The sequence below is a fragment of the Oncorhynchus gorbuscha genome, linkage group LG20 (assembly GCF_021184085.1).
Source record: "Oncorhynchus gorbuscha isolate QuinsamMale2020 ecotype Even-year linkage group LG20, OgorEven_v1.0, whole genome shotgun sequence".
Classification (NCBI taxonomy): Eukaryota; Metazoa; Chordata; class Actinopteri; order Salmoniformes; family Salmonidae; genus Oncorhynchus; species Oncorhynchus gorbuscha.
The window spans coordinates 35,783,949-35,810,779 of NC_060192.1; the positions used below are offsets into that span (position 1 = coordinate 35,783,949).

Here is a 26,831-nt window from a genome sequence, read left to right on the forward strand (position 1 = left end):
CCAGATCCTGCTGCCTCCTATATATCTCTTCCCCATACCAGATCCTGCTGCCTCCTATATCTCTCCTCCCTATACCATATCCTACTGCCTCCTTATTCACTCTTCCCTATACCAGATCCTGCTGCCTCCTTATTCTCTCTTCCCCATACCTTTACTACCTCCTACCCTATTCACAGATGCACACTCGCAGACTTACACACACACACACACACACACACACACACACACACACACACACACACACACACACACACACACACACACACACACACACACACACACACACACACACACACACACACACACACACACACACAGGAACCTTCCCTGGCAGTGTCAAATCAAACGCTGGCCAAATACATCAAAGAGATAAATCAGCTGGCAACAGGCCATCGGTAAGAACACACACAGGGGAGCACTAATGTGGAAGGGAAAATGAGCAGTGTATCTCAACAAAGTGAGAAGAGGAAGTCGTTTTTTTTTTTTTTTTATCATAGAGATAGATAGAAGACTCTAGTGCCCAAATGCCTGTTTTAGCATGGGTAGTGCCTTTGAGGACTTTCACCATTTTGAAGTAGTCAACTGGGTGGGACTTCCTATAGGTTAAGGAAGGATCACAGTTTATCAGTAGGGATCAGCCAATGAATTCTACTCATGAGCAAACATTCCATCACTGCAGATGTTCGTAAATCACCACCCTGGGCTTTATATCTGTTCAGACAACACACTCCAGCGGACAGTATGTAACCTACCAATTTGTTTACCAACTCATAGAAATAGTATAAGAAGAAAATGGACTACTTCGAAATGGAGATGGCCTCAATGGCTCTCTAACAGACGCCATAATGAGACAGGTACATTGTTGCATCCTCTAATGGCGCATTCCCATATAGTATGTACCTCAGTGTTTTACCCAAAATGCTCAGGCTTTTCCCTTTCCATGTCTCGCTGGGCCATGTCTCACTGGGCCATGTCTCACTGGGCCATGTCTCACTGGGCCATGTCTCACTGGGCCATGCCTCACTGGGCCATGCCTCACTGGGCCATGTCTCACTGGGCCATGTCTCACTGGGCCATGTCTCACTGGGCCATGCCTCACTGGACCATGCCTCACTGGGCCATGTTTCACTGGGCCATGTCTCACTGGGCCATGTCTCCCTGGGCCATGTCTCGCTGGGCCATGTCTCACTGGGCCATGTCTCACTGGGCCATGTCTCCCTGGGCCATGTCTTACTGGGCCATGTCTCACTGGGCCATGTCTCACTGGGCCATGTCTCGCTGGGCCATGTCTCACTGGGCCATGTCTCACTGGGCCATGTCTCACTGGGCCATGCCTCACTGGGCCATGCCTCACTGGACCATGCCTCACTGGGCCATGTTTCACTGGGCCATGTCTCACTGGGCCATGTCTCCCTGGACCATGCCTCACTGGGCCATGCCTCACTGGACCATGCCTCACTGGGCCATGTTTCACTGGGCCATGTCTCACTGGGCCATGTCTCCCTGGGCCATGTCTTACTGGGCCATGTCTCCAGCGGACCTGCTCTCACTTATGCTGCTGAAAAAGTACCAGAGGCCAGGATTTGTCCCTAAACACAATTTTCCTAGTATAGCATAAGGTTGTATACACTAGTGAAAGGGAGAGATGAGAGGGAGAGATGGAGAGAGATGAGAGATGGAGAGATAGATGGAGATGGAGAGAGATGAACGGTGGAAAGAGATGAGATGAGAGATGGAGAGATGGAGAGAGATTGAGAGAGAGATGGAGAGAGATTGAGAGAGAGTTGGAGAGAGAGATTGAGAAAGATGAGAGATAGAGAGAGAGAGAGAGAGGTGGAAAGAGATGAGAGATGGAGAGAGATGAGACATGGAGAGAGATGAGAGAGATGGAGAGAGATGGATTGAGAGGAGAGATGAAGAGAGATGAGAGAGATGGAGAGAGATGGATTGAGATGAGAGATGGAGAGAGAGATTGAGATGAGAGAGAGATTGAGATGAGAGAGATGGAGAGAGATGAGAGATGGAGAGAGATGGAGAGAGATGGAGAGAGATGAGAGATGGAGAGAGATGAGATGAGAGAGATGAGAGAGATGGAGAGAGAGATTGAGATGAGAGAGATGGAGAGAGATGAGAGATGGAGAGAGAGATGGAGAGAGATGGAGAGAGATGAGAGATGGAGATGAGATGAGATGAGAGATGAGAGATGGAGAGAGATGAGATGAGATGGAGAGAGATGAGATGAGAGATGGAGTGAGAGAGAGATGGATAGACATGGAGATGAGATGAGACAGATGGATGAGAGATGAGATGAGAGATGGAGAGAGATGGAGAGAGATGAGAGATGGAGATGAGAGATGGAGAGAGATGAGATGAGACATGGAGAGAGATGAGAGATGAGATGAGAGATGGATAGAGATGGAGAGAGATGGATAGAGATGAGCGGTGGACATGGAGGTGGAGAGAGATGAGAGATGGAGAGACATGGAGATGGAGAGAGACGAGAGATGGAGAGAGATGAGAGATGGAGAGAGACGAGAGATGGAGAGAGATGAGATGAGAGATGGAGAGAGACGAGAGATGGAGAGAGACGAGAAAAGGGCAACCAGTGAAGAACAAACACCATTGTAAATACAACCCATATTTATGCTTATTTATTTTATCTTGTGTCCTTTAACCATTTGTACATTGTTTTGAAACTTCTGTATGTGTAATGTTTACTGTAAATTTTTATTGTTTATTTCACTTTATATATTATCTACCTCACTTTCTTTGGCAATGTTAACACATCTTTCCCATTCCAATAAAGCCCTTGAATTGAATTGAGAGATGAATGGTGGAGAGAGATGGAAAGAGATGAGATGAGAGAGATGGAGAGAGATGAGAGATGAGAGATGAGAGATGAGAGATGAGAGATGAGAGATGGAGAGAGAGATGAGAGATGAGATGAGAGATGAGAGGGAGAGATGGAGAGAGATGAGAGGGAGAGATGGAGAGAGATGAGATGAGAGATGGAGAGAGATGAGATGAGAGATGAGAGAGATGGAGAGAGATGAGATGAGAGATGGAGAGAGATGAGATGAGAGATGGAGAGAGATGAGATGAGAGATGGAGAGAGATGAGAGGGAGAGATGGAGAGAGATGAGATGAGAGATGGAGAGAGATGAGATGAGAGATGAGAGAGATGGAGAGAGATGAGAGATGAGAGATGAGCGGTGGAGAGAGATGAGAGATGGAGAGAGATGAGATGAGAGATGGAGAGAGATGAGATGAGAGATGGAGAGAGATGAGATGAGAGATGAGAGAGATGGAGAGAGATGAGAGATGAGAGATGAGCGGTGGAGAGAGATGAGAGATGGAGAGAGATGAGATGAGAGATGAGAGATGAGTAGAGATGGAGATGGAGAGAGATGATGGGAGAGATGAGATGAGAGATGGAGAGAGATGAGATGAGAGATGGAGAGAGATGAGAGATGAGATGAGAGATGGAGAGAGATGAGAGAGATGGAGAGAGATGGAGAGAGATGAGAGAGATGAGGGAGAGATGGAGAGATGAGATGGAGAGAGATGAGATGAGAGATGAGAGGGAGAGATGGAGAGATGAGATGAGAGATGAGAGGGAGAGATGGATGGAGAGAGATGAGATGAGAGATGGAGAGAGATGAGATGAGAGAGATGAGAGGGAGATATGGAGAGAGATGAGATGAGAGATGGAGAGAGATGAGAGAGATGAGATGGAGAGAGATGAAATGAGAGATGGAGAGAGATGAGATGGAGAGAGATGAGATGAGAGATGGAGAGAGATGAGATGAGATATGGAGAGAGATGGAGAGAGATGAGATGAGAGATGAGCGGTGGAGAGAGATGAGAGATAAGAGATGAGATGAGAGATGAGAGATGAGAGGGATGAGATGGAGAGAGATGAGATGAGAGATGGAGAGAGATGAGATGAGAGATGGAGAGAGATGAGATGAGAGATGAGAGATGAGAGGGAGAGATGGAGAGAGATGAGATGAGAGATGGAGAGAGATGAGATGAGAGATAAGAGATGAGATGAGAGATGAGAGATGAGAGGGAGAGATGGAGAGAGATGAGATGAGAGATGGAGAGAGATGAGATGAGAGATGGAGAGAGATGAGATGAGAGATGAGAGATGAGAGGGAGAGATGGAGAGAGATGAGATGAGAGATGGAGAGAGATGAGATGAGAGATAAGAGATGAGATGAGAGATGAGAGATGAGAGGGAGAGATGGAGAGAGATGAGATGAGAGATGGAGAGAGATGAGATGAGAGATGGAGAGAGATGAGCGGTGGAGAGAGATGAGAGATGGAGAGAGATGAGATGAGAGATAAGAGATGAGATGAGAGATGGAGAGAGATGAGATGAGAGATAAGAGATGAGATGAGAGATAAGAGATGAGAGGGAGAGATGGAGAGAGATGAGATGAGAGATGGAGAGAGATGAGATGAGAGATGGAGAGAGATGAGAGAGATGGAGAGAGATGAGAGATGAGAGGGAGAGATGGAGAGAGATGAGATGAGAGATGGAGAGAGATGAGAGATGGAGAGAGATGAGATGAGAGATGGAGAGAGATGGGAGATGGAGAGAGATGAGATGAGAGATGGAGAGAGATGAGAGATGGAGAGAGATGAGAGATGGAGAGAGATGAGATGAGAGATAAGAGATGAGATGAGAGATGAGAGATGAGAGATGAGTAGGAGAGAGGGAGAGATGGAGAGAGATGAGATGAGAGATGGAGAGAGATGAGATGAGAGATGGAGAGAGATGAGAGAGATGAGAGAGAGATGGAGAGAGATGAGAGATGAGAGGGAGAGATGGAGAGAGATGAGATGAGAGATGGAGAGAGATGAGAGATGGAGAGAGATGAGATGAGAGATGGAGATGAGATGAGAGATGGAGAGAGATGAGATGAGAGATGAGAGAGAGAGATGAGAGAGAGATGAGAGATGGAGAGAGATGAGATGAGAGATGAGAGAGAGATGAGATGAGAGATGAGAGATGAGAGGGAGAGATGGAGAGAGATGAGATGAGAGATGGAGAGAGATGAGATGAGAGATGGAGAGATGGAGAGAGATGAGATGGAGAGAGATGAGAGATGAGAGGGAGAGATGGAGAGAGATGAGATGAGAGATGGAGAGAGATGAGAGATGGAGAGAGATGAGATGAGAGATGGAGAGAGATGAGAGATGGAGAGAGATGAGATGAGAGATGGAGAGAGATGAGAGATGAGAGATGAGATGAGAGATGGAGAGAGATGAGATGAGAGATGGAGAAGAGATGAGATGAGAGATGGAGAGAGATGAGATGAGAGATGAGATGAGATGAGAGATGAGAGATGAGATGAGATAAGAGATGAGATGAGAGATGGAGAGAGATGAGCGGTGGAGAGAGATGAGAGGGAGAGATGGAGAGAGATGAGAGGGAGAGATGGAGAGAGATGAGAGATGAGAGGGAGAGATGGAGAGAGAGATTGAGATGAGAGATGGAGAGAGATGAGAGGTGGAGAGAGATGAGATAAGAGATGAGAGATGGCTCTCTAGCCAGGTGGAAAGCATAGCCAGCCGTAGAAAAATGCTTATTGAAATGCTCAATTATAGTGGATTTATCAGTGGTGACAGTGTTTCCTATCTTCAGTGCAGTGGGCAGCTGGGAGGAGGTGTTCTTATTCTCCATGAACTTTATAGTGTCCCAGAACGTTTTTGAGTTAGTGTTGCAGGAAGCAAATTTCTGCTAGAAAAAGCTAGCCATGGCTTTTCTAACTGCCTGTGTATAATGGGTGGGAGATTAAATGTCCAGAGCTTGCAGTTAAAATGAGAGGGAGAGAGATGGGGAGATGGAGAGAAGAATAGGCCCGGTATGTTCCGGTCCGAGCCGCGCCGTACAAAACTGGCGATAGATTTTCGAGCTAAAGGATAGCTGATGACCACAAACCGTGGTTAGCTGAATACTAACGATTAACCAGTAAAGAAGCTAACTAGCTTCTGGCTAGCTTCTGATTAGCTTCTGGCTAGATTCTGGCTAGCTTCTGATTAGCTTCTGGCTAGATTCTGGCTAGCTTCTGATTAGCTTCTGGCTAGATTCTGGCTAGCTTCTGGTTGGCTTCTGGCTAGCTTCTGGTTAGCTTCTATTGAGGATTACAGATTTGAGGTAAATAATACATTCTTTTTTTAAATAAATTGGTGAGGCGGGTTGCAGGAGAGTGTTTTGAAGTTGAATTTATGGAAAATAAAAAATATATATATAAAAAGGTATGCGAAGAAAGTTGTAAATATATATATATATATACGGGACACGACAAGACAAGGACAAAATACGTCTGACTGCTATGCCATCTTGGTGACAATAATGTATATACTGTACTCTATAATCATCTACTGCATCTTTATGTAATACATGTATCACTAGCCACTTTAAACTATGCCACTTTGTTTACATGCCCTACATTACTCATCTCATATGTATATACTGTACTCTATACCATCTACTGCATCGTACCTATGCCGTTCTGTACCATCACTCATTCATATATCTTTATGTACATATTCTTTATCCCTTTACACTTGTGTGTATAAGGTAGTAAGTAGTTGTGGAATTGTTAGGTTAGATTACTCGTTGGTTATTACTGCATTGTCGGAACTAGGAGCACAAGCATTTCGCTACACTTGCATTAACATCTGCTAACCATGTGTATGTGACAAATCAATTTGATTTGATTTAATCAATTTCATACAATCATATGGTTTCAGAGTGTAATATTCTAATCGTTTATTAAAACACAAGTAAAACATATTCTCTTATCAATCCACCCTTAATGACTAAATTAATACACACTGATACCTAAGATACTATATGGAAACATAAATAGTATCCCAAATTAATACACACTGATACCTAAGATACTATATGGAAACATAAATAGTATCCCAAATTAATACACACTGATACCTAAGATACTATATGGAAACATAAATAGTATCCCAAATTAATACACACTGATACATGTATGTACATTTGATATTCTACAATGACTGTTATATGCCTATATCCAATTGCAACGCTTCCTGTCAGGATTTGTATTGCAATCTTCATAAAAATACAGTCTTAACCCTCAAAAACAGTCTCATCCAACATGGACTCCTCTTAGTTAAAAGAAACGGAGCCATCTCCTAGGCCTGGAGGCCCATATTCATCATCACACTGGCTGATTTGATTAAAAGTAAAGATACCTTACTGGAAAATGACTCAAGTAAAAGTCACCCATTAGAATATGACTTGAGTAAAAGTCTTAATGTACCTGATATTAATTGTACTTAACTATCAAAAACAATAGCCTTGAGGTAAATGTACTTAAGTATCAAAAACAATAGCCTTAAGGTAAATGTACTTAAGTATCAAAAACAATAGCCTTAAGGTAAATGTACTTAAGTATCAAAAACAATAGCCACATTACATTACATTTACATTTAAGTCATTTAGCAGACGCTCTTATCCAGAGCGACTTACAAATTGGTGCATTCACCTTATGACATCCAGTGGGACAGTCACTTAACAATAGTGCATCTAAAACTTAGGGGGTGGGGTGAGAGGGATTACTTAACCTATCCTAGGTATTCCTTAAAGAGGTGGGGTTTCAGGTGTCTGGGAAGGTGGTGATTGACTCCGCTGTCCTGGCGTCGTGAGGGAGTTTGTTCCACCATTGGGGGCCAGGGAGCGAACAGTTTTGACTGGGCTGAGCGGGAGCTGTACTTCCTCAGTGGTAGGGAGGCGAGCAGGCCAGAGGTGGATGAACGCAGTGCCCTTGTTTGGGTGTAGGGCCTGATCAGAGCCTGGAGGTACTGAGGTGCCGTTCCCCTCACAGCTCCGTGAGGCAAGCACCATGGTCTTGTAGCGGATGCGAGCTTCAACTGGAAGCCAGTGAGAGAACGGAGGAGCGGGGTGACGTGAGAGAACTTGGGAAGGTTGAACACCAGACGGGCTGCGGCGTTCTGGATGAGTTGAAGGGGTTTAATGGCACAGGCAGGGAGCCCAGCCAACAGCGAGTTGCAGTAATCCAGATGGGGAGATGACAAGTGCCTGGATTAGGACCTGCGCCGCTTCCTGTGTGAGGCAGGGTCGTACTCTGCGGATGTTGTAGAGCATGAACCTACAGGAACGGGCCACCGCCTTGATGTTAGTTGAGAACGACAGGGTGTTGTCCAGGATCACACCAAGGTTCTTGGCGCTCTGGGAGGAGGACACAGTGGAGTTGTCAACCGTGATGGCGAGATCATGGAACGGGCAGTCCTTCCCCGGGAGGAAGAGCAGCTCCGTCTTGCCGAGGTTCAGCTTGAGGTGGTGATCCGTCATCCACACTGATATGTCTGCCAGACATGCAGAGATGCGATTCGCCACCTGGTCATCAGAAGGGGAAAGGAGAAGATTAATTGTGTGTCGTCTGCATAGCAATGATAAGAGAGACCATGTGAGGTTATGACAGAGCCAAGTGACTTGGTGTATAGCGAGAATAGGAGAGGGCCAAGAACAGAGCCCTGGGGGACACCAGTGGTGAGAGCGCGTGGTGAGGAGACAGATTCTCGCCACGCCACCTGGTAGGAGCGACCTGTCAGGTAGGACGCAATCCAAGCGTGGGCCGCGGCGGAGATGCCCAACTCGGAGAGGGTGGAGAGGAGGATCTGATGGTTCACAGTATCGAAGGCAGCCGATAGATCTAGAAGGATGAGAGCAGAGGAGAGAGAGTTAGCTTTAGCAGTGCGGAGCGCCTCCGTGATACAGAGGAGAGCAGTCTCAGTTGAATGACTAGTCTTGAAACCTGACTGATTTGGATCAAGAAGGTCATTCAGAGAGAGATAGCGGGAGAGCTGGCCAAGGACGGCACGTTCAAGAGTTTTGGAGAGAAAAGAAAGAAGGGATACTGGTCTGTAATTGTTGACATCGGAGGGATCGAGTGTAGGTTTTTTCAGAAGGGGTGCAACTCTCGCTCTCTTGAAGACGGAAGGGACGTAGCCAACGGTCAGGGATGAGTTGATGAGCGAGGTGAGGTAAGGGAGAAGGTCTCCGGAAATGGTCTGGAGAAGAGAGGAGGGGATAGGGTCAAGCGGGCAGGTTGTTGGGCGGCCGGCCGTCACAAGACGCGAGATTTCATCTGGAGAGAGAGGGGAGAAAGAGGTCAGAGCATAGGGTAGGGCAGTGTGAGCAGAACCAGCGGTGTCGTTTGACTTAGCAAACGAGGATCGGATGTCGTCGACCTTCTTTTCAAAATGGTTGACGAAGTCATCTGCAGAGAGGGAGGAGGGGGGAGGGGGCGGAGGATTCAGGAGGGAGGAGAAGGTGGCAAAGAGCTTCCTAGGGTTAGAGGCAGAAGCTTGGAATTTAGCGTGGTAGAAAGTGGCTTTAGCAGCAGAGACAGAGGAGGAAAATGTAGAGAGGAGGGAGTGAAAGGATGCCAGGTCCGCAGGGAGGCGAGTTTTCCTCCATTTCCGCTCGGCTGCCCGGAGCCCTGTTCTGTGAGCTCGCAATGAGTCATCGAGCCACGGAGCGGGAGGGGAGGACCGAGCCGGCCTGGAGGATAGGGGACATAGAGAGTCAAGGGATGCAGAGAGGGAGGAGAGGAGGGTTGAGGAGGCAGAATCAGGAGATAGGTGGGAGAAGGTTTGAGCGGAGGGAAGAGATGATAGGATGGAAGAGGAGAGAGTAGCGGGGGAGAGAGAGCGAAGGTTGGGACGGCGCGATACCATCCGAGTAGGGGCAGTGTGGGAGGTGTTGGATGAGAGCGAGAGGGAAAAGGATACAAGGCAGTGGTCGGAGACTTGGAGGGGAGTTGCAATGAGGTTAGTGGAAGAACAGCATCTAGTAAAGATGAGGTCGAGCGTATTGCCTGCCTTGTGAGTAGGGGGGAAGGTGAGAGGGTGAGGTCAAAAGAGGAGAGGAGTGGAAAGAAGGAGGCAGAGAGGAAAGAGTCAAAGGTAGACGATGGGGAGGTTAAAGTCGCCCAGAACTGTGAGAGGTGAGCCGTCCTCAGGAAAGGAGCTTATCAAGGCATCAAGCTCATTGATGAACTCTCCGAGGGAACCTGGAGGGCGATAAATGATAAGGATGTTAAGCTTGAAAGGGCTAGTGACTGTGACAGCATGGAATTCAAAGGAGGCGATAGACAGATGGGTAAGGGGAGAAAGAGAGAATGACCACTTGGGAGAGATGAGGATCCCGGTGCCACCACCCCGCTGACCAGACGCTCTCGGGGTGTGCGAGAACACGTGGGCGGACGAAGAGAGAGCAGTAGGAGTAGCAGTGTTGTCTGTGGTGATCCATGTTTCCGTCAGGGCCAAGAAGTCGAGGGACTGGAGGGAGGCATGGGCTGAGATGAACTCTGCCTTGTTGACCGCAGATTGGCAGTTCCAGAGGCTACCGGAGACCTGGAACTCCACGTGGGTCGTGCGCGCTGGGACCACCAGAGTAGGGTGGCCGCGGCCACGCGGTGAGGAGCGTTTGTATGGTCTGTGCAGAGAGGAGAGAACAGGGATAAACCGACACATAGTTGACAGGCTACAGAAGAGGCTACGCTAATGCAAAGGAGATTGGAATGACAAGTGGACTACACGTCTCGAATGTTCAGAAAGTTAAGCTACGTAGCAAGAATCTTATTGACTAAAATGATTAAAATGATACAGTACTGCTGAAGTAGGCCAGCTGGCAGTGGGTGCGTTGTTGACACTACACTAATCAAGTCGTTCCGTTGAGTGTAATAGTTTCTGCAGTGTTGCTATTCGGGGGCTAGCAGGCTAGCTAGCAGTGTTGTTTACGTTACGTTGCGTTAAAAACGACAATAGATGGCTAGCGAACCTAGAAAATCGCTCTAGACTACACAATTATCTTTGATACAAAGACGGCTATGTAGCTAGCTAAGTAGCTAGCTACGATCAAACAAATCAAACCGTTGTACTGTAATGAAAATGTGATACAACCTGTGAATGCGACCGGGTAGTTGAGTTCTATACAGAAGACGTTGGCTAGCGTTGGCTAGCTGTTGGCTAGCTAGCAGAGTCACCTACGTTAAGGACGACAAATAGCTGGCTAGCTAACCTCGGTAAATTAAGATAATCACTCTAAGACTACACACTCTAAACCTAAACAACACAATTATCTTGGATACGATGATACGATGATACGAAGACAGCAAAGACAGCTATGTAGCTAGCTGACACTAAACTAATCAAGTCGTTCAGTTGAGTGTAACAGTTTCTCCAGTGCAGCTAATCAGTGGACGTTAGCTAGCTGGCTAGTGAAGACTAGTGAAGACTACGTTAGGACGGCGAAATACGATAATTACGCAATTATCTTTTGATACAAAGACGGCTATGTAGCTAGCTGAGAAGAAATTGCTAAGATAAGACAAATCAAACCGTTGTGATATAATGAAATATAATGAAAAAGTTATACTACCCGTTGGAGCGACGTGCAGATGCGACCACTCGCTCCAACCGGAACCGGAGAGAGACAGTGTGCCTTAAGGTAAATGTACTTAAGTATCAAAAACAATAGCCTTAAGGTAAATGTACTTAAGTATCAAAAGTTAATGACACGTAAGAGCCATAAATCCAAAAAGAAAAACAGCCAGACCTTTTATTTTGTTTGAGCTTTTCTGAGAGGTAACAGTTGTCGTGGAAATTCATGTATACTGAGAGAGATTTGGACAATTATTCAAACAATCAATCCTTATTGATTCATTATTGTAATATTAATTAATAATAAGCTAGTCGACCGCAGACTCTGAAGTGTGTGTCTCCGAGAGCTTAACCTTACAGACAATGCGGAGTTCTTATATAGTAGATCAAACAATGCTTAGTCATAGCTGGTTCCACCCCTCCCATGCAGATCGGGGGGCATCATAAGTCACCCCGGGTTCATCTTGTGGTTATCTGCACCTGGTGTTGTTTAATCTCCAACTGGGCTTAGATTCCCAGATGCTCGGATGATTAGGAACAATAAGGGTTTTGTTCTACTCCTCCAGGCTATCTCTATCTCGGTTATACCGACCACATCTTGTCTATGGAATGCAGTCTGAAGTTAAATCAATCAATTGTCAGCTCAAGCTCCAGAGGCCCAACTCTGTCCCACAGACACAGATGAGAGAGTACTCATCATAGCTATTCGATGCATACACAGTATTATAATATCATCTTGTAAATTTTCCATCGCAGTCTTACGGATGCAAGAAGAGCTCAGATTATTATTTATTTTTTTTTATGTGGATTCTCAAATAGGCAACACTTCAAAATGACATCTCTTACAGACAAAATAGAAGTATGCCTTAATGAAGGAATATAGCCAGTAAGCGTCAGACAATCACTGTCACTCTGCTTTAGAAACAACATCCTATAATAGAACCCTATACAGAAATATTTTTTTAAAGTAGGAACATGAGGACATCGCCACTGTTGGAACTGCATTAGAAATCAGGGTGTCAGGTCATGTCTTTGTAACAAGGACACCTAGAACTTGTGAATTTAAACATAAATTAACAAAAGCGCATAAGGCATCCGTGTCCTTGGGCTTGTTTGCGTGAAGCTGTCATTACTTGAAGAATTTACGGTTCATCTTCAGTAAAGGCTGGTTTTCAAAGCTTCTGGAATCCAGCCTTGCTCTCCTGGGGCTGAAAACAAGTCCTGCAATGCTGAACAGCCTTTCACGGGCAGCTGAGACAGGTAAGGGTGTGAGACAGCTTACAGATGTTGTCTTACCCATTCTGATGGTGGCGTCATCCTTTGTCCACATTCTTTTTTCCTTTTTTTGAGAAGGAATGCAGCTGCGATAAAGCTCAGGTTCGTGAAACATGTGGCTGAAGCGCTCCTTCAGTCCCAGTTGCCAGAGGCTTACAGTACCTCAGGGACTCGGTCAAGTTTTGTGATCAGCAGGTTGATAGTTGGAAGTAGCCACCCCATCTGGACATTGGTTTCAGCCTGCAGGATGTTGAGGGCCTTTGCGACTGGGCTCATGGTGGCAGCATACTCTGTGAGGAAGGCGAGTTCAGCTGGATTGAACCTGTGAATAATAATAACGCTGTGTTTCCTAACCCTATATAAAGGGGACCACTAACCATTTGAACTGATTCAACTACAGTAATCAATGGCTGGATGAGTAGTTGACTAAATGGATCAATGATAGTGTATGGCTACAACATGTGAAACAGTTATAAGTCCCCAAGCAAAGGGTCAGGAAACACTGCAACCGATTTAGACAACATTCAAGACCTTAAATTATGACCAAATAATACATCATCCTTACTAACATTGGAACCTGGAAGTCTGTGCAGAGAACTCTGACGACCGCCTCTCCTTTTCCTTTGACCATCCTCAGGAGTTCCACCTTGTAGCATTCGGGCGCATCAGCTTGTACTCAAATCCATCATCTTCATTCAGGATCGTTGCCACATCAACAAACTCCACTCCTTCACTCTCCTATTGTTCCTCTTAACCATCTTCCTGTCTTGGCTGATCTGCTGCACCACCCGCTGCTCCCACTGTCTCGTTGTTTTCATCTTCTCCAAAAAAACTTGGAGAGCTTTCAAGAAGTTGGAACCTTTGTCTGTTGTTGTTCTCACAATTCAAAATCAGAATGGATGTCATTTAGGGTGCCTGTCAACACATTAATAAATCCTCTTTGGGCTGACATCCTGTTAATGGGATGATATTACAACAGCCAGTGAAAGTGCAGGGCGCAAAATTCAAAACATCAAAAATCTCATAATTAAAATTGCTCAAACATACATGTATCTCATACCATTTTAAAGGTAATCTTCTTCAAATATGCTTTACAGCAAAAGCACCACAAACGATTGTTAGGTCACCACCAAACGACAATAAACACAGCCATTTTTTCCAGCCAAAGATAGCAGTCAACCTTTGATGATCTTCATCAGATGACATTCATAGGACTTCATGTTACACACTACATGTATGTTTTGTTTGATAAAGTTCATATTTATCCAAATATGAGTTTACATTGACACGTTACATTCACTAGTTCCAAAAACATCCAGTGATTTTGCACAGCCACATCATTACACATAAATACTCATCATAAATGTAGATGATAATACAAGTTATATACATGGTTATATACTTTACGGAATGGAATTATAAATATATGTTGGCGTCAACATCTCCTGATCAGAAAAATGCAACCTGATACATTCTGCTTTCATTGTCTGATTTCAAATGTCTAAAACATCTTGGAAGTCCTAGGAAGTGCAAAATCATTCATATTTCAAATAATGGGAACTGTGGTGAATAAACCAACCTGAATTCCCAATTTCTCCTAATCTGAGTTATACTCACACACATCATTCAAACAGTTTTAGAAACTTCAGAGTTTTCTATACAATACCAATAATGATATGCATATATTGACAACTGAAAATACTTTGGGCAATTTATTCATCCAAGCTACTCAATACTGCCCCCCAGCCATAAGAAGTTAAAGGTGTGCGATCCTCTCAACCGTTTACAGGCCAGGGTTGCAAGCATCTGTTGAACTGTCAGGTTCTATCCGTGAGCTCCGTCTTCAACCAGTTTGGCAATGTAGTCAACTCCTCTCATGGTCTCAGTCACCGCCTTCTTCATTTCCTTGGAGGCTTCATTAATCCTGGAGCACAGTGGAACCTTGATAAGAGTTAGGCGGCAGATCCTGGACAAACTCTCTGAACGGTTCTTGTTCAATAGTGAATTGTTGGAGCCCTTGGATCACATACTTGACCACAGCTTTGTCAATGGATTTTTGAGACACTGTCTTCAGTAATGTGCTCTGCTTGATGGTGGAGGGAGTCTCGGGGGCACCTTTTCTCTTCAATGTTTGCTGTAAGTACTCAATATTTCTTAAGAAGGTGTACATTATTTTTCTGAAATAATAAAAAATGGAAAAGTGAAAGACAGTTACTTAGCTAGATAACTACCATCACCAAATACTTAAGGTATAGGATCCTAATTTAAAAATTCTAAACAACAATAGATAGGTGAGAGTTTGTGACCAACATTTAATATTACAATGAGGAAAAAACGATCTTAATTGATCTAGCTAGTAGGTTACGTCAATAACTTAAGTCTACAGTAATTAGCTTGGTATGAACAACTTTATCAACTAACACAATGAATAGATAACCAGGTGTTTAGAGAAAAGGTATTTGGCTAGACTAAAGTTAGCTGATTAAAATTTGTCCAGATTCAGAAACTACTAGTTAGCTAGCTTGTCGACAAGCTAGTTAGACCATGTCAGTTTAGTTAGATTGCATTATCTAACAAAGCTTCTGAATCTGGGTACATTTTAGTCAGCTAAAGTAGGTAGCTACTAGCTCGTGAACTATTTAGGTATAGGATTAGCTAGCATCAACTAATACTGCTTCCTGCATTAGCAAATGTGGGTTAGCTAATGTTAGCTAGCATGCTAATTACAATGCTAATGTTATTCTAGCTAGCTAGCAAGCTAACAGTAGGCTTAATGTTACCTCAATGTGTTTTTTTATGTTAGACAGCGAGTTCCCGAACACTAGTATTTCCTGAACTTTCGGTAAATATAAACAGACATTTCGTCCGGTAGGATGAATCCTTCATTCCCGAGAAAAGAAAACATTTATTTTAGATACGGCCAAGGGTGTTCGTCCTCGTCAGGATGTGGTGGTAGAGCGATGTCAGACATGCTTGTGCAATTTCGGACACACTTGGGCAAAGTGCTGCTGAGTGGATGAATGTTTTGCAAGTGATAGACTCCTGGTGGGGTTGGGAGGTTTACACTTTAGGACCCTTGGATTTTCCCAAACTTATGAAGATTGGATCAACTCTGCACGTCGTCGACCTACTGCCTTGCAAAACAAGTTCACCCATGAGAGTGTCTACTCGCCAATGTTGCTTTTTTCCAACATGATTTGTTGTTTTCTTCCAGCTTCAGATTGATTTGATTTTGTTGCGAGTAATGAAGGTGTCAGGGGAAATGTATGGAAGGAAATGTATACTTTTATTTTTCATGTAATGAAGTCAAAATCAAAGTCAATATAAATATAAATATAAATAAATATAAATAGTAAAGTACAGATACCCCCCCAAAAATACTTCAGTATTTGTACTTTGTTACTTTACACCACTTCCCATGGACCCGGAGCCCGTGGTTTACGCTCAGTGGTGGAAAAAATACTCAATTGTCATACTTGAGTACAAGTAAAGATACCTAAATAGAAAATGACTCAAGTAAAAGTGAGTCACCCAGTAAAATACTACTTGAGTAAAAGTCTAAAAGTATTTGGTTTGAAATATACAAAACTATTAAAGGTAAATGAAAGTGCCCCCCCCCCAAAAAAAGTTAATGCATTAACCATTTCAAATGTTTTATTTTAACCAGACAGCACCATTAAAAAAAAAATATTGACGGATCGCCAGGGGCACAATCTAACACTCAGACATCATTTACAAACTAAGCATTTGTGTTTAGCGAGTCCACCAGATCAGAGGCAGTAGGGATGAGCAAGGATGCTCTTTTGAGTGTGTGAATCAGACCATTTTTTTTCTCTCAAAATGGGTGTCAGGGAAAATGTATGGAGTAAAAAGTACATTATTTTCATCAGTGGAGTGAAGTTGGCAAAAAAATATATAAATAGTAAAGTACAATACAACTACCCCCCAAAAAACGACTTAAGTAGTACATTACATTGTTTTTACTTAAGTACTTTACACCACTGCTTTACACCCTTCCGTCCACAACACCCGAGCAAAACCCAGCCTACTTGAATGTAATAGCGCTCACCTTTGTCCCTAGTGGTGGCATCTCCCGACCTCCTGGGGACCTGGCTGGAAATTGAAATTCAAAGTTGATTTAGAGCAACCTGGCTGCTAACCCAACCTCTATTTATCTTTCTCTCTGTCACCCTCTCTCAATTAAATTATATCCAAAGTGCTTTATTGGCTTGGGAAACATATATACTCAGCCACACCGTCTAGTACCGGTTCTTCTGGAATGGAAATGTTGCTCAATTGGTATCAAGGGACCTAACGTGTTCCAGGAAAACATTCCCCACTACATTCCACCACCGCCACCAGGCAGGATGTGTCCATGGACTCACGCTGTTTACACCAAATCCTGACTCTGCCATCAGCACGACGCAACAGGAACCAGGATCCATTGGACCAGGCAATGTTTTTCTACTCCTCAATTGTCCAGTGTTGGGAATCGCCTGCCCACTGGTGTCACTTCTTGTTGTTTTTAACTAATTGGAGTGGAACCCGGTGTGGTCGTCTGCTGCAATTGTCCATCCGTGACGAAGACCGACCATTCTGCACACCATTGTTGTACTGCGCCGTTATTTGACTGTTTGTGACCCGCCTGTTAGCTTGCTATTCCCCTTCGACACCTCTCATCAACGAGCTGTTTTCGCCCACAGGACTGCCGCTGACTGGATGCTCTTTCTTTTCTTCTTCACCATTCTCGGTAAACCCTAAATATTATGGTGCGTGAAAATCCCGGGAGACCGGCCGTTTCAGAGATACTGGAACTGGCGAGCCTGGCACCGACCATCATACCATGGTCAAAGTTGCTTAGGTCGCTCGTTTTGCCCGTTCTAACATTCCATTGAACAGTAACTGAATGCCTTGATGCCCGTCTCTATGCTTTATATAGCAAGCCACGGTCACGTGACTCACTGTCTCTATAGGAGCGAACCATTTTTGTGAACGGGGGTGGTGTACCTAATAAACTGTGTATGTTTACATTGCCAATGCAACTGAAATAGACAATAAACTAAAGTAAAATAACCAATTAGAAATTAACAGTAAACATTACACACAAAAGTTTCTAAAGAATAGAGACATTTCAAATGTTATATATTTGGTTTATGTACAGTGTTGTAACAATAAGCAAATAGTTGAAGAATGAAAGGGAAAATAAATAAACATATGGGTTGTATTTACAATGTTGTTTGTTCTTCACTGGTTGCCCTTTTCTTCTGGCAACAGGTCACAAATCTTTCTGCTGTGATGACACACTGTGGTATTTCACCTAATTGGTATGGAAGTTTGTCAAAATTGGATTTATTTCCTAATTATTTGTGTGTCTGTGTAATCTGAGAGAAACATGTCTCTCTAATATGGTTATACATTTGGCAGGCAGTTAGGAAGAGCAGCTCGGTTTCCACCTCATTTTGTGGGCAGTGGGCATATAGCCAGTCTTCCCTCGAGAGCAAGTTCTGCCTATGGCGACCTCTCTCAATAGCAAGGGCTATGGTCACTGAGTTTGTACATAGTCAAAGCTTTTCTTAATTTTGGGTCAGTCACAGTGGTCAAGAATTCGGTGAATATGTACTGTCTGTTTAGAGCCAAATAGCATTCCAGTTTTCTCTGTTTAAAAATTGTGTCCGGACGTTCTCTTTTTGTTTTCTCGTGATTTGGCTGGTTCTAATTGTTTTGCTGTCCTGGGGTTCTGTGGGGTCTGTTTGTGTTTGTGAACAGAGCCCCAGGACCAGCTGGCTGAGGGGGACTCTTCTCCAGGTTCACCTCTCTGTAGGCCAAGGCTTTGTTATGGAAGGTATGAGAATTGCTTCCTTTTAGGTAGTTCTGCTCTGCTTGCATTATTTGGTGGATAATGTTGTACACAGGGTATGTTTTTGCTCAATTCTGCATGCAGAGTTTCAATTCGGTGTTTGTTTTGGTTGGTGAGTGGACCCCAGACCACTCAGGTTCTAGAACTGATTCAAGTATTTTTATCCTATTTGGGATGTTGAATTGTATGTTCCTTTTGATTGCGTAGAAGGCCATTCTTGCCTTGTCTCTCAGATCATTTACAGCTTTGTGGAATTTACCTGTGGTGCTGATGTGCTCCAAGGCAACGGTGTCTAGATGGAATTTGTAGTGCTTGTTCCGGTAGCTGCAACATCATTATTTCTGTATGACTGAGATTCACTGTCAATGCCCAGGTCTGACAGAATCTGTGCAGACAATCTAGGTGCTGTAGGCCCTCCTGGGTTGGCGTCAGAAGCACCAGATCATCAGGGAACAGTAGACATTTGACTTCAGATTCTAGTAGGGTGAGGCTGGGTGCTGCAGACTGTTCTACATTCGGAAAGCAGTCTGACCACTTCCCTTTTTCCACATTTTGTTACATTAGAGACTTATTCTAAAATGGATTCAATTGTTTTGTTCCTAGTCAATCTACACACAATACCCAAAATGACAAAGCAAAAATGTGTGGCTATTTTATTAAAAATTAAAAACATAAATACTGTATTTACATAACTATTTAGACCCTTTGCTATAAGACGTTAAGCTCAGGTGCATCCTGTTTCCATTGATCATCCTTGAGATGTTTCTACAACTTGATTGGGGTCCACCTTGTCATTTGATTGGACATGATTTGGAAAAGCACACACCGGTCTATGTAAGGTCCCACAGTTGACAGTGCATGTCAGAGCAAAAACCAAGCCATGAGGTCGAAGGAATTGTCCATAGAGCTCCGAGACAAGATTGTGTTGAGGCACAGATCTGGGGAAGAGTACAACACATTTCTGCAGCATTGAAGGTCCCCATGAACCCAGTGGCCTCATTCTTAAATGGAAGAAGTTTGGACTCTTCCTGGAGCCAAACTGAGCAATCGGGGGAGAAGGGCCTTGGTCAGGGAGGTCACTCTGACAGAGCTCCAGAGCTCCTCTGTGTAGTTGGCAAACCAGCACTCCACCAATCATGCCTCTATGGTAGAGTGGCCAGATTGAAGCCACTCCTCAGTAAAAGGCACATGACAGGCTGCTTGGAGTTTGCCAAAAGGAACCTAATGGACTCTGACTATGAGAAACAAGATTCTCTGGACTGATGAAACCAAGCTTGAACGCTTTGGCCTGAATACTAAGTGTCACATCTGGAGGAAACCTGGCACCATCCCTACAGTAAAGCATGGTGGTGGCAGCATCATGCTATAGGGATGTTTTTCAGCCCCAGGGACTTGGAGAATAGTCAGGATCACGGCAAAGATTACCAGAGCAAAGTACAGAGATCCTGGATGAAAACCTGCTCCAGACTGCTCAGGACCTCAGAATGGGGCAAATGTTCACCTTCCAACAGGACAATGACCCTATGCACACAGCCAAGACAAGGAGGAGTAGCTTCGGGACAAGAGGCTGGAGAGTTTGTCAGGATCAGAAGAAATATGAACTGATTAAATGTAAAAGGTCAAAAGTTACGAAAAACCCCACCTCAGGCTTCTGAAAACCTAACCCTTATAGCTAAAGTTGTATTTTTCTATGGGACAATAACACAAATGTTAATGCAAAACATACACCAGACTGGCTTTCCGAGTGTAGTTGAGTGTTCCTGAGGGCTTTCCGAGTGTTGTTGCGTGTTCCTGAGGGCTTTCCGAGTGTTGTTGCGTGTTCCTGAGGGGTCTAGCGTCAGTCCTGACTTAAATTAGCTTGAAAATCAGAGACAAACTTTGAATATTGCTGTCCATCAACGATTCCCAAACAAATTTAACAGGCTTGAGCAATTTTGACGAAAACAATGAATATAGGTTGTCCTAAGAGTAGTGCAAAGTTGGTAGAATATTATTCCAAATGTTTGCTGTAATGGCTGCCAAAGGTGCTTTCATCAAGTGTTCATGTGAAAAAGAGGTGTGATGACATCCGTAATCAAGACATCGAGACATCGTTGGGTTCTTTTTGTTGTTGGTTTTCCTTCATTTGGAAAATGTATAATCTATAAATTTCTTTCACTTTGAAAATGTGGGGAAGGTTGTGTAGATCTATAGGTAAAATTACATTTTAAGGCAGCAAAATGTGAAAAATGTTCAAGGGGGTGTAGAATTTCTGTAGGCACAGTATGTTGAAGAGGGTGGGGCTCAAGCTGCATCCCTGTCTCAACCCATGACCCTGAGGAAAAAAATCTGTGTGTTTTACCAGCACACTTGTTGTTTGTGTACATGGATTTTATAATGTTGTATGTTTTACCCCAACATCGCTTTCTATCAATTTATATAGTAGACCTTCATGCCATATTGAGTTCTGCAAAGCAGGAGAATACTTTACTTTTGTTTTGGTTTGTTTGTTTGGCAATTAGGGTGCAAGGTAAATATGTGGTCTTTTGTATGGTAAGTCGGTTAAAACCCAATTTGACATTTGCTCAGGACGTTGTTTTCACTGAGGAAACATAGGAGTTTGCTGTTAATGATAATGCAGAGGATTTTCCCAAGGTTGCTGTTGATATATCCCACAGTAATTATTGGGGTTGAATTTCTCTCCACTTTTGTGGATTGGGGTGATCAGTACTTGGTTCCAAATATTGGGGAATATGCCAGACCTGAGGATGATGTTAAAGTATATCCAATTTAAATTTGTGGTCTTATTTTTTAATATTTTTTATATTTGATCATTTAATGTTGGATACCATCAACACCACAGGCCTTTTTTGGGTTGGAGGGTTTGTATTTTGTCCTGTAGTTCAATGTAATTGGATAATCCAGTGGGTTCTGGTAGTCTTTAATAGCTGATTCTACGTTTTTGTAATTGATCATGTAAATGTTTTTGCTGTTTGTTCTTTGTTATAGATCCAAAAAGATTGGAGAAGTGGTTTACCCAGACATCTCCGTTTTGGATAGATATTTATTCGTATGTTTGTTTGTTTAATGTGTTCCAATGTTCCCAGAAGTCGTTAGATTCAATCCATTCTTCAATTACATTGAACTACTAATTACATTGAACTACTAATTACATTGAACTACTAATTACATTGAAGTGGTTAGAGTCTATGGATTCTTCAATTACATTGAGCTGATCTCTGTCGTGGCTGTTCCTTCTTTTTCCGTGGAGTATTTCTGTATTGTTTTAGTGATTCACCATAGTGAAGGTGTAGACTCAGGTTTACTGGGTTTCTGTTTTTGGTTGGACAGGTTGCTCAATTTCTTTCTTACGGTTTTGCATTCCTCCTCAAACCATTTGCCAATGTTGTAATACATTTTTTTGGTTGTCTGCTTGAAATTTATTGATTTGTTAAGAAAGCTGAGAGGTCAAATAAAAAGTTTAGGCTTTCTACATGCAAGTTTACACCTTCTGTATTGCAGTGGAACCATTATGTCCAGGAAATTGTCTAGAAGGATTGGATTTATTGTTGCTCGATAGTTTCTTAATATTACTCAGTTCCTTTGGCTTTGATGCCTCATGATTGAGTATTGCTTAGTTCAAGTAGTGTGATTTTGCTGTGGTCTTATAGGGGAGTCAGTGGGCTGACTGTGAACGCTCTGAGAGACTCCGGGTTGAGGTCAGTGATAAAGTAGTCTACAGTACTACTGCCAAGGACAAGCTGTAGGTGTACCTACCATAGGAGTCCCCTCAAAGCCTACCATTAACTATGTACATACCCAGGATGTAACAGAGCTATAGGTGTACCTACCATAGGAGTCCCCTCGAAGTCTACCATTGACTATGTACATACCCAGGATGTAACAGAGCTATAGGTGTACCTACCATAGGAGTCCCCTCGAAGTCTACCATTGACTATGTACATACCCAGGATGTAACAGAGCTATAGGTGTACCTACCATAGGAGTCCCCTCGAAGCCTACCATTGACTATGTACATACCCAGGATGTAACAGAGCTATAGGTGTACCTACCATAGGAGTCCCCTAGAAGCCTACCATTGACTATGTACATACCCAGGATGTAACAGAGCTATAGGTGTACCTACCATAGGAGTCCCCTAGAAGCCTACCATTGACTATGTACATACCCAGGATGTAACAGAGCTATAGGTGTACCTAACATAGGAGTCCCCTTCAAAGTCTACCATTGACTATGTTCTGACCCTGGATGTGACAGAGCTGCAGGAGTTGTGGCTCATTTCCTTGTTGGTTGTTTTGTGGTAATTTGGGAGGGAACGCTGTCACCTCCAGGTAGGTGCTTGTCCCTCTGTGTGCTGATGGGTGTCAGGTTCTTGTCCAGTCCTGACATTTAGGTCGCTATTGTTAGGTTCTAATTCTCAGAGTAAAAAAAAGCTTAACGAAGTTTATTCTGTCAAGTTTAACCCAGAATCCAACACCATATACTTGTACATGTCCCTGGGCATAGACATGATCACCCTTTAGGATAGAGAATATGTCTTCGTTAAAGTATGGGGATTCTAGTGGGGGGATATAGGTAGCAAAAAGGAGGACATTTTTCTCTGTTAAGATAATTTCCTTTTTGATTTCTTATTCTCTTTCTCACCGTCTCTCTCGCAACACAAGACAAAGTACCCAGATACAATCTTGAACTCTTTGAACCCATGGCAAAAATTATACAGTCAGTGAGAATGTATTAGAGTTCTCTCTCTCTCTCTCTCTCTCTCTCTCTCTCTCTCTCTCTCTCTCTCTCTCTCTCTCTCTCTCTCTCTCCCTGTCTCTCTCCCTGTCTCTCTCTCTCTCTCTCTCTCTCTCTCTCTCTCTCTCTCTCTCTCTCTCTCTCTCTCTCTCGCGCTCTCTCTCTCTCTCTCTCGCTCTCCCCAGGTGCAGACTGTCTGATGGGTGTGTACCTGTTCTTTGTCGGTGTGTTTGACGTGAAGTTCCGAGGCGAGTACAATCGGAACGCTCTCCTGTGGATGGAGAGTGTGGAATGTCGAACCATCGGATTCCTGGCTATGCTCTCCTCAGAGGTAAATTAACACGCGCGTACACACAGACACGCCTGTGGATGGAGAGAAAGTCCTCAGAGGTACAATGAGAATAATGAGTATAGTTATTGGTTTCAGATTACAGACATAAATTAAGAATCCCGGAGTGAATTTTTTATATATTTCTCTGCTCTCGTTCTGATTCTTCCAGAACGTCATGTCCTGTCTGCAGGCTAACTCACCATGTCCTGAATATATTTTCTCTCCCAATAAATTTATGTCTGAGGAAGTGTTCCAAAGGGTAACCTACCCTCAATGTAGTGCACTACTTTAGGGTGCAATGTGGTGTGCCAGTTGGGACGCACAAAACTGGCAGCCCAAGCTGTTTCCCCTGAAGAAGTCAGGAGGATCACGATGTTCTAGTAGTCCCAGTCTGTTTGTGCCATCATGCCAAATCATTGTCACTCATTAGGTCCCGGTCTGTTTGGCAGGGCAATTCCATAGTCGGCAAGAAAGTAGAAACAGAGTGCCAGTCCACTGTTCTACTACAGAGTCCACTGTTCTACTACAGAGTCCACTGTTCTACTACAGAGTCCACTGTTCTACTACAGAGTCCACTGTTCTACTACAGAGTCCACTGTTCTACTACAGAGTCCACTGTTCTACTACAGAGTCCACTGTTCTACTACAGAGTCCACTGTTCTACTACAGAGTCCACTGTTCTACTAAAGAGTCCACTGTTCTACTACAGAGTCCACTGTTCTACTACAGAGTCCACTGTTCTACTACAGAGTCCACTGTTCTACTACAGAGTCCACTGTTCTACTACAGAGTCCACTGTTCTACTACAGAGTCCACTGTTCTACTACAGGAATCAGTTGTCTTGACCTCTTGTAATGCTGTATCTGCAGGTATCATTTCTGTTTCTGATCGATCTGACAAGGAAGAGCGAGAGACACTGAGACAGAGTGTGTGTTTGTAACTGTAATACTGCATGTTACAGATATCAGTTTTGTTGTTCACCTACCTGACTGTTGAGAGACAGAGACAGAGACAGAGACAGAGAGGGACAGAGACAGAGACAGAGACAGAGAGGGACAGAGACAGAGACAGAGACAGAGACAGAGACAGAGACAGAGACAGAGACAGAGACAGAGACAGAGACAGAGACAGAGACAGAGACAGAGACAGAGACAGAGACAGAGACAGAGACAGAGACAGAGACAGAGACAGAGACAGAGACAGAGAGACAGAGACAGAGACAGAGACAGAGACAGAGACAGAGACAGAGACAGAGACAGAGACAGAGACAGAGACAGAGACAGGGACAGAGACAGAGACAGAGACAGAGACAGAGACAGAGACAGAGACAGAGACAGAGACAGAGACAGAGACAGAGACAGAGACAGAGACAGAGACAGAGACAGAGACAGAGACAGAGACAGAGACAGAGACAGAGACAGAGACAGAGACAGAGACAGAGACAGAGACAGAGACAGAGACAGAGACAGAGACAGAGACAGAGACAGAGACAGAGACAGAGACAGAGACAGAGACAGAGAGGGACAGAGACAGAAAGAGACAGAGACAGAGACAGAGACAGACAGAGACAGAGACAGAGACAGAGAGGGACAGAGACAGAGAGGGACAGAGACAGAGACAGAGACAGAGACAGAGACAGAGACAGAGACAGAGACAGAGACAGAGACAGAGACAGAGAGGGACAGAGACAGAGAGGGACAGAGAGGGACAGAGACAGAGACAGAGACAGAGACAGAGACAGAGACAGAGTGTATGTTTGTAACTGTGATGCTGTCTTCCAGGTATCAGTTCTGCTGCTGACCTATCTGACTATGGAGAAGTTCCTGGTCATAGTGTTTCCCTTCAGCCACCTGAGACCTGGTAAACTACAGACAGTGGTGAGTCACACTATGCCTGCTTATGACATTACTTGTGCCCTCCTTCAACAGGACAAACTACTTAATCTGCTATATCAGGTTATACTGTATATCTGATTACCAGGTAAACTACAGACTGAGTCTGTCAGCTGGTGACTTTATACACAAGCACTGCTGCACCATCTGTGGCCATTATGTTGATCTATCTGTGACTCGTTTCAAGAAACTAGGTATATGTCGAGCATCACTACTTCACAAGACATGCATTTCAACGTAAACATCATTTTTTTAAAATCAAAATGCGGCAAAATTTGGCAGAAATGCTTTCTGGAACATGTACCTTAATAAGAAACATGTACCTTAATAAGAAACATGTACCTTAATAAGAAACATGTACCTTAATAAGAAACATGTACCTTAATAAGAAACATGTACCTTAATAAGAAACATGTACCTTAATAAGAAACATGTACCTTAAACCTCTGGCCAACAGCCAGTGAAAATGCAGAGCGCCAAACTCAAATAAACTACTATGAAAATCAAACTTTCATTAAATCACACATGCAAGATAGCAAATTAAAGCTACACTTGTTTTGAATCCAGCCAACATGTCATATTTGGATAGCACCTCTGTAAACTGGTAAATAATGAACTTGTTGTGAGTTTATTTTCTTGTAATAATGAATCAACTTTGCTAAAGTTAAGATTCTGTCAGCTATATGATACAGTCATTATTTGAATTGGCTAGCCAGCTAACTTAACGATCGCTAACTAGCTAGCTAACAAGCTAGAAACTAACCAAACCATTGTTTAGAAAGTTGCTTTTAGTTGCCTGTTTTACTAGATTGACATATACTAAATTCATTTTGAAATAAATGGACTTATTGGTGTTAAAATACATCAGTTATGATGTTTTGGACCACCAGGCTGCTGATGTCATGCAGCCTGTCGTTTTTGTGTTTATGCTTTTTCATGACGACAATGACAAGTTTGATGTCAGACATCAATAGAATGTTCATGATGTCACTACGACAACTGTCTACAGACATGTCGATAGACGTAGTATAAACCTTTAGTCATGAAATCTTTGGTTGTTCAGCACACTACTGTACTCACTCTGTTTAGCACATGGCCTCACATGTGAATCCTTAAAGAGATGGGTGGGGATGAGGCTTAAGAGGGTGGGAACAATGCTGAATGGGTGGGGATAAGGCTTAAGAGGGTGTGAACAATACTGAATGTGGTGTAGACAAAGAAGAGCTCTCCAGTAGGTACTAAAACATTCAAGGACCATTTTCTCAAAAGTGAGGTTACA

At 43.6% G+C, this 26,831-nt stretch overlaps 1 protein-coding gene across 2 annotated transcripts in view; it reads left to right on the plus strand.

The window, feature by feature from the left end:
* LOC124006597 (relaxin receptor 2-like) overlaps nt 1–26,831 on the plus strand; it is a 199,244-nt gene that overhangs the window by 146,237 nt on the left and 26,176 nt on the right. Inside the window, exons 16-17 of one of the 2 annotated variants that reach the window (XM_046316636.1) lie at nt 23,515–23,660; nt 25,442–25,537. In XM_046316636.1, coding sequence (XP_046172592.1) covers nt 23,515–23,660; nt 25,442–25,537 — 242 coding nt within the window. The remainder of the gene's footprint in view (nt 1–23,514; nt 23,661–25,441; nt 25,538–26,831) is intronic. The other variant, XM_046316637.1, reaches the window with a different exon arrangement.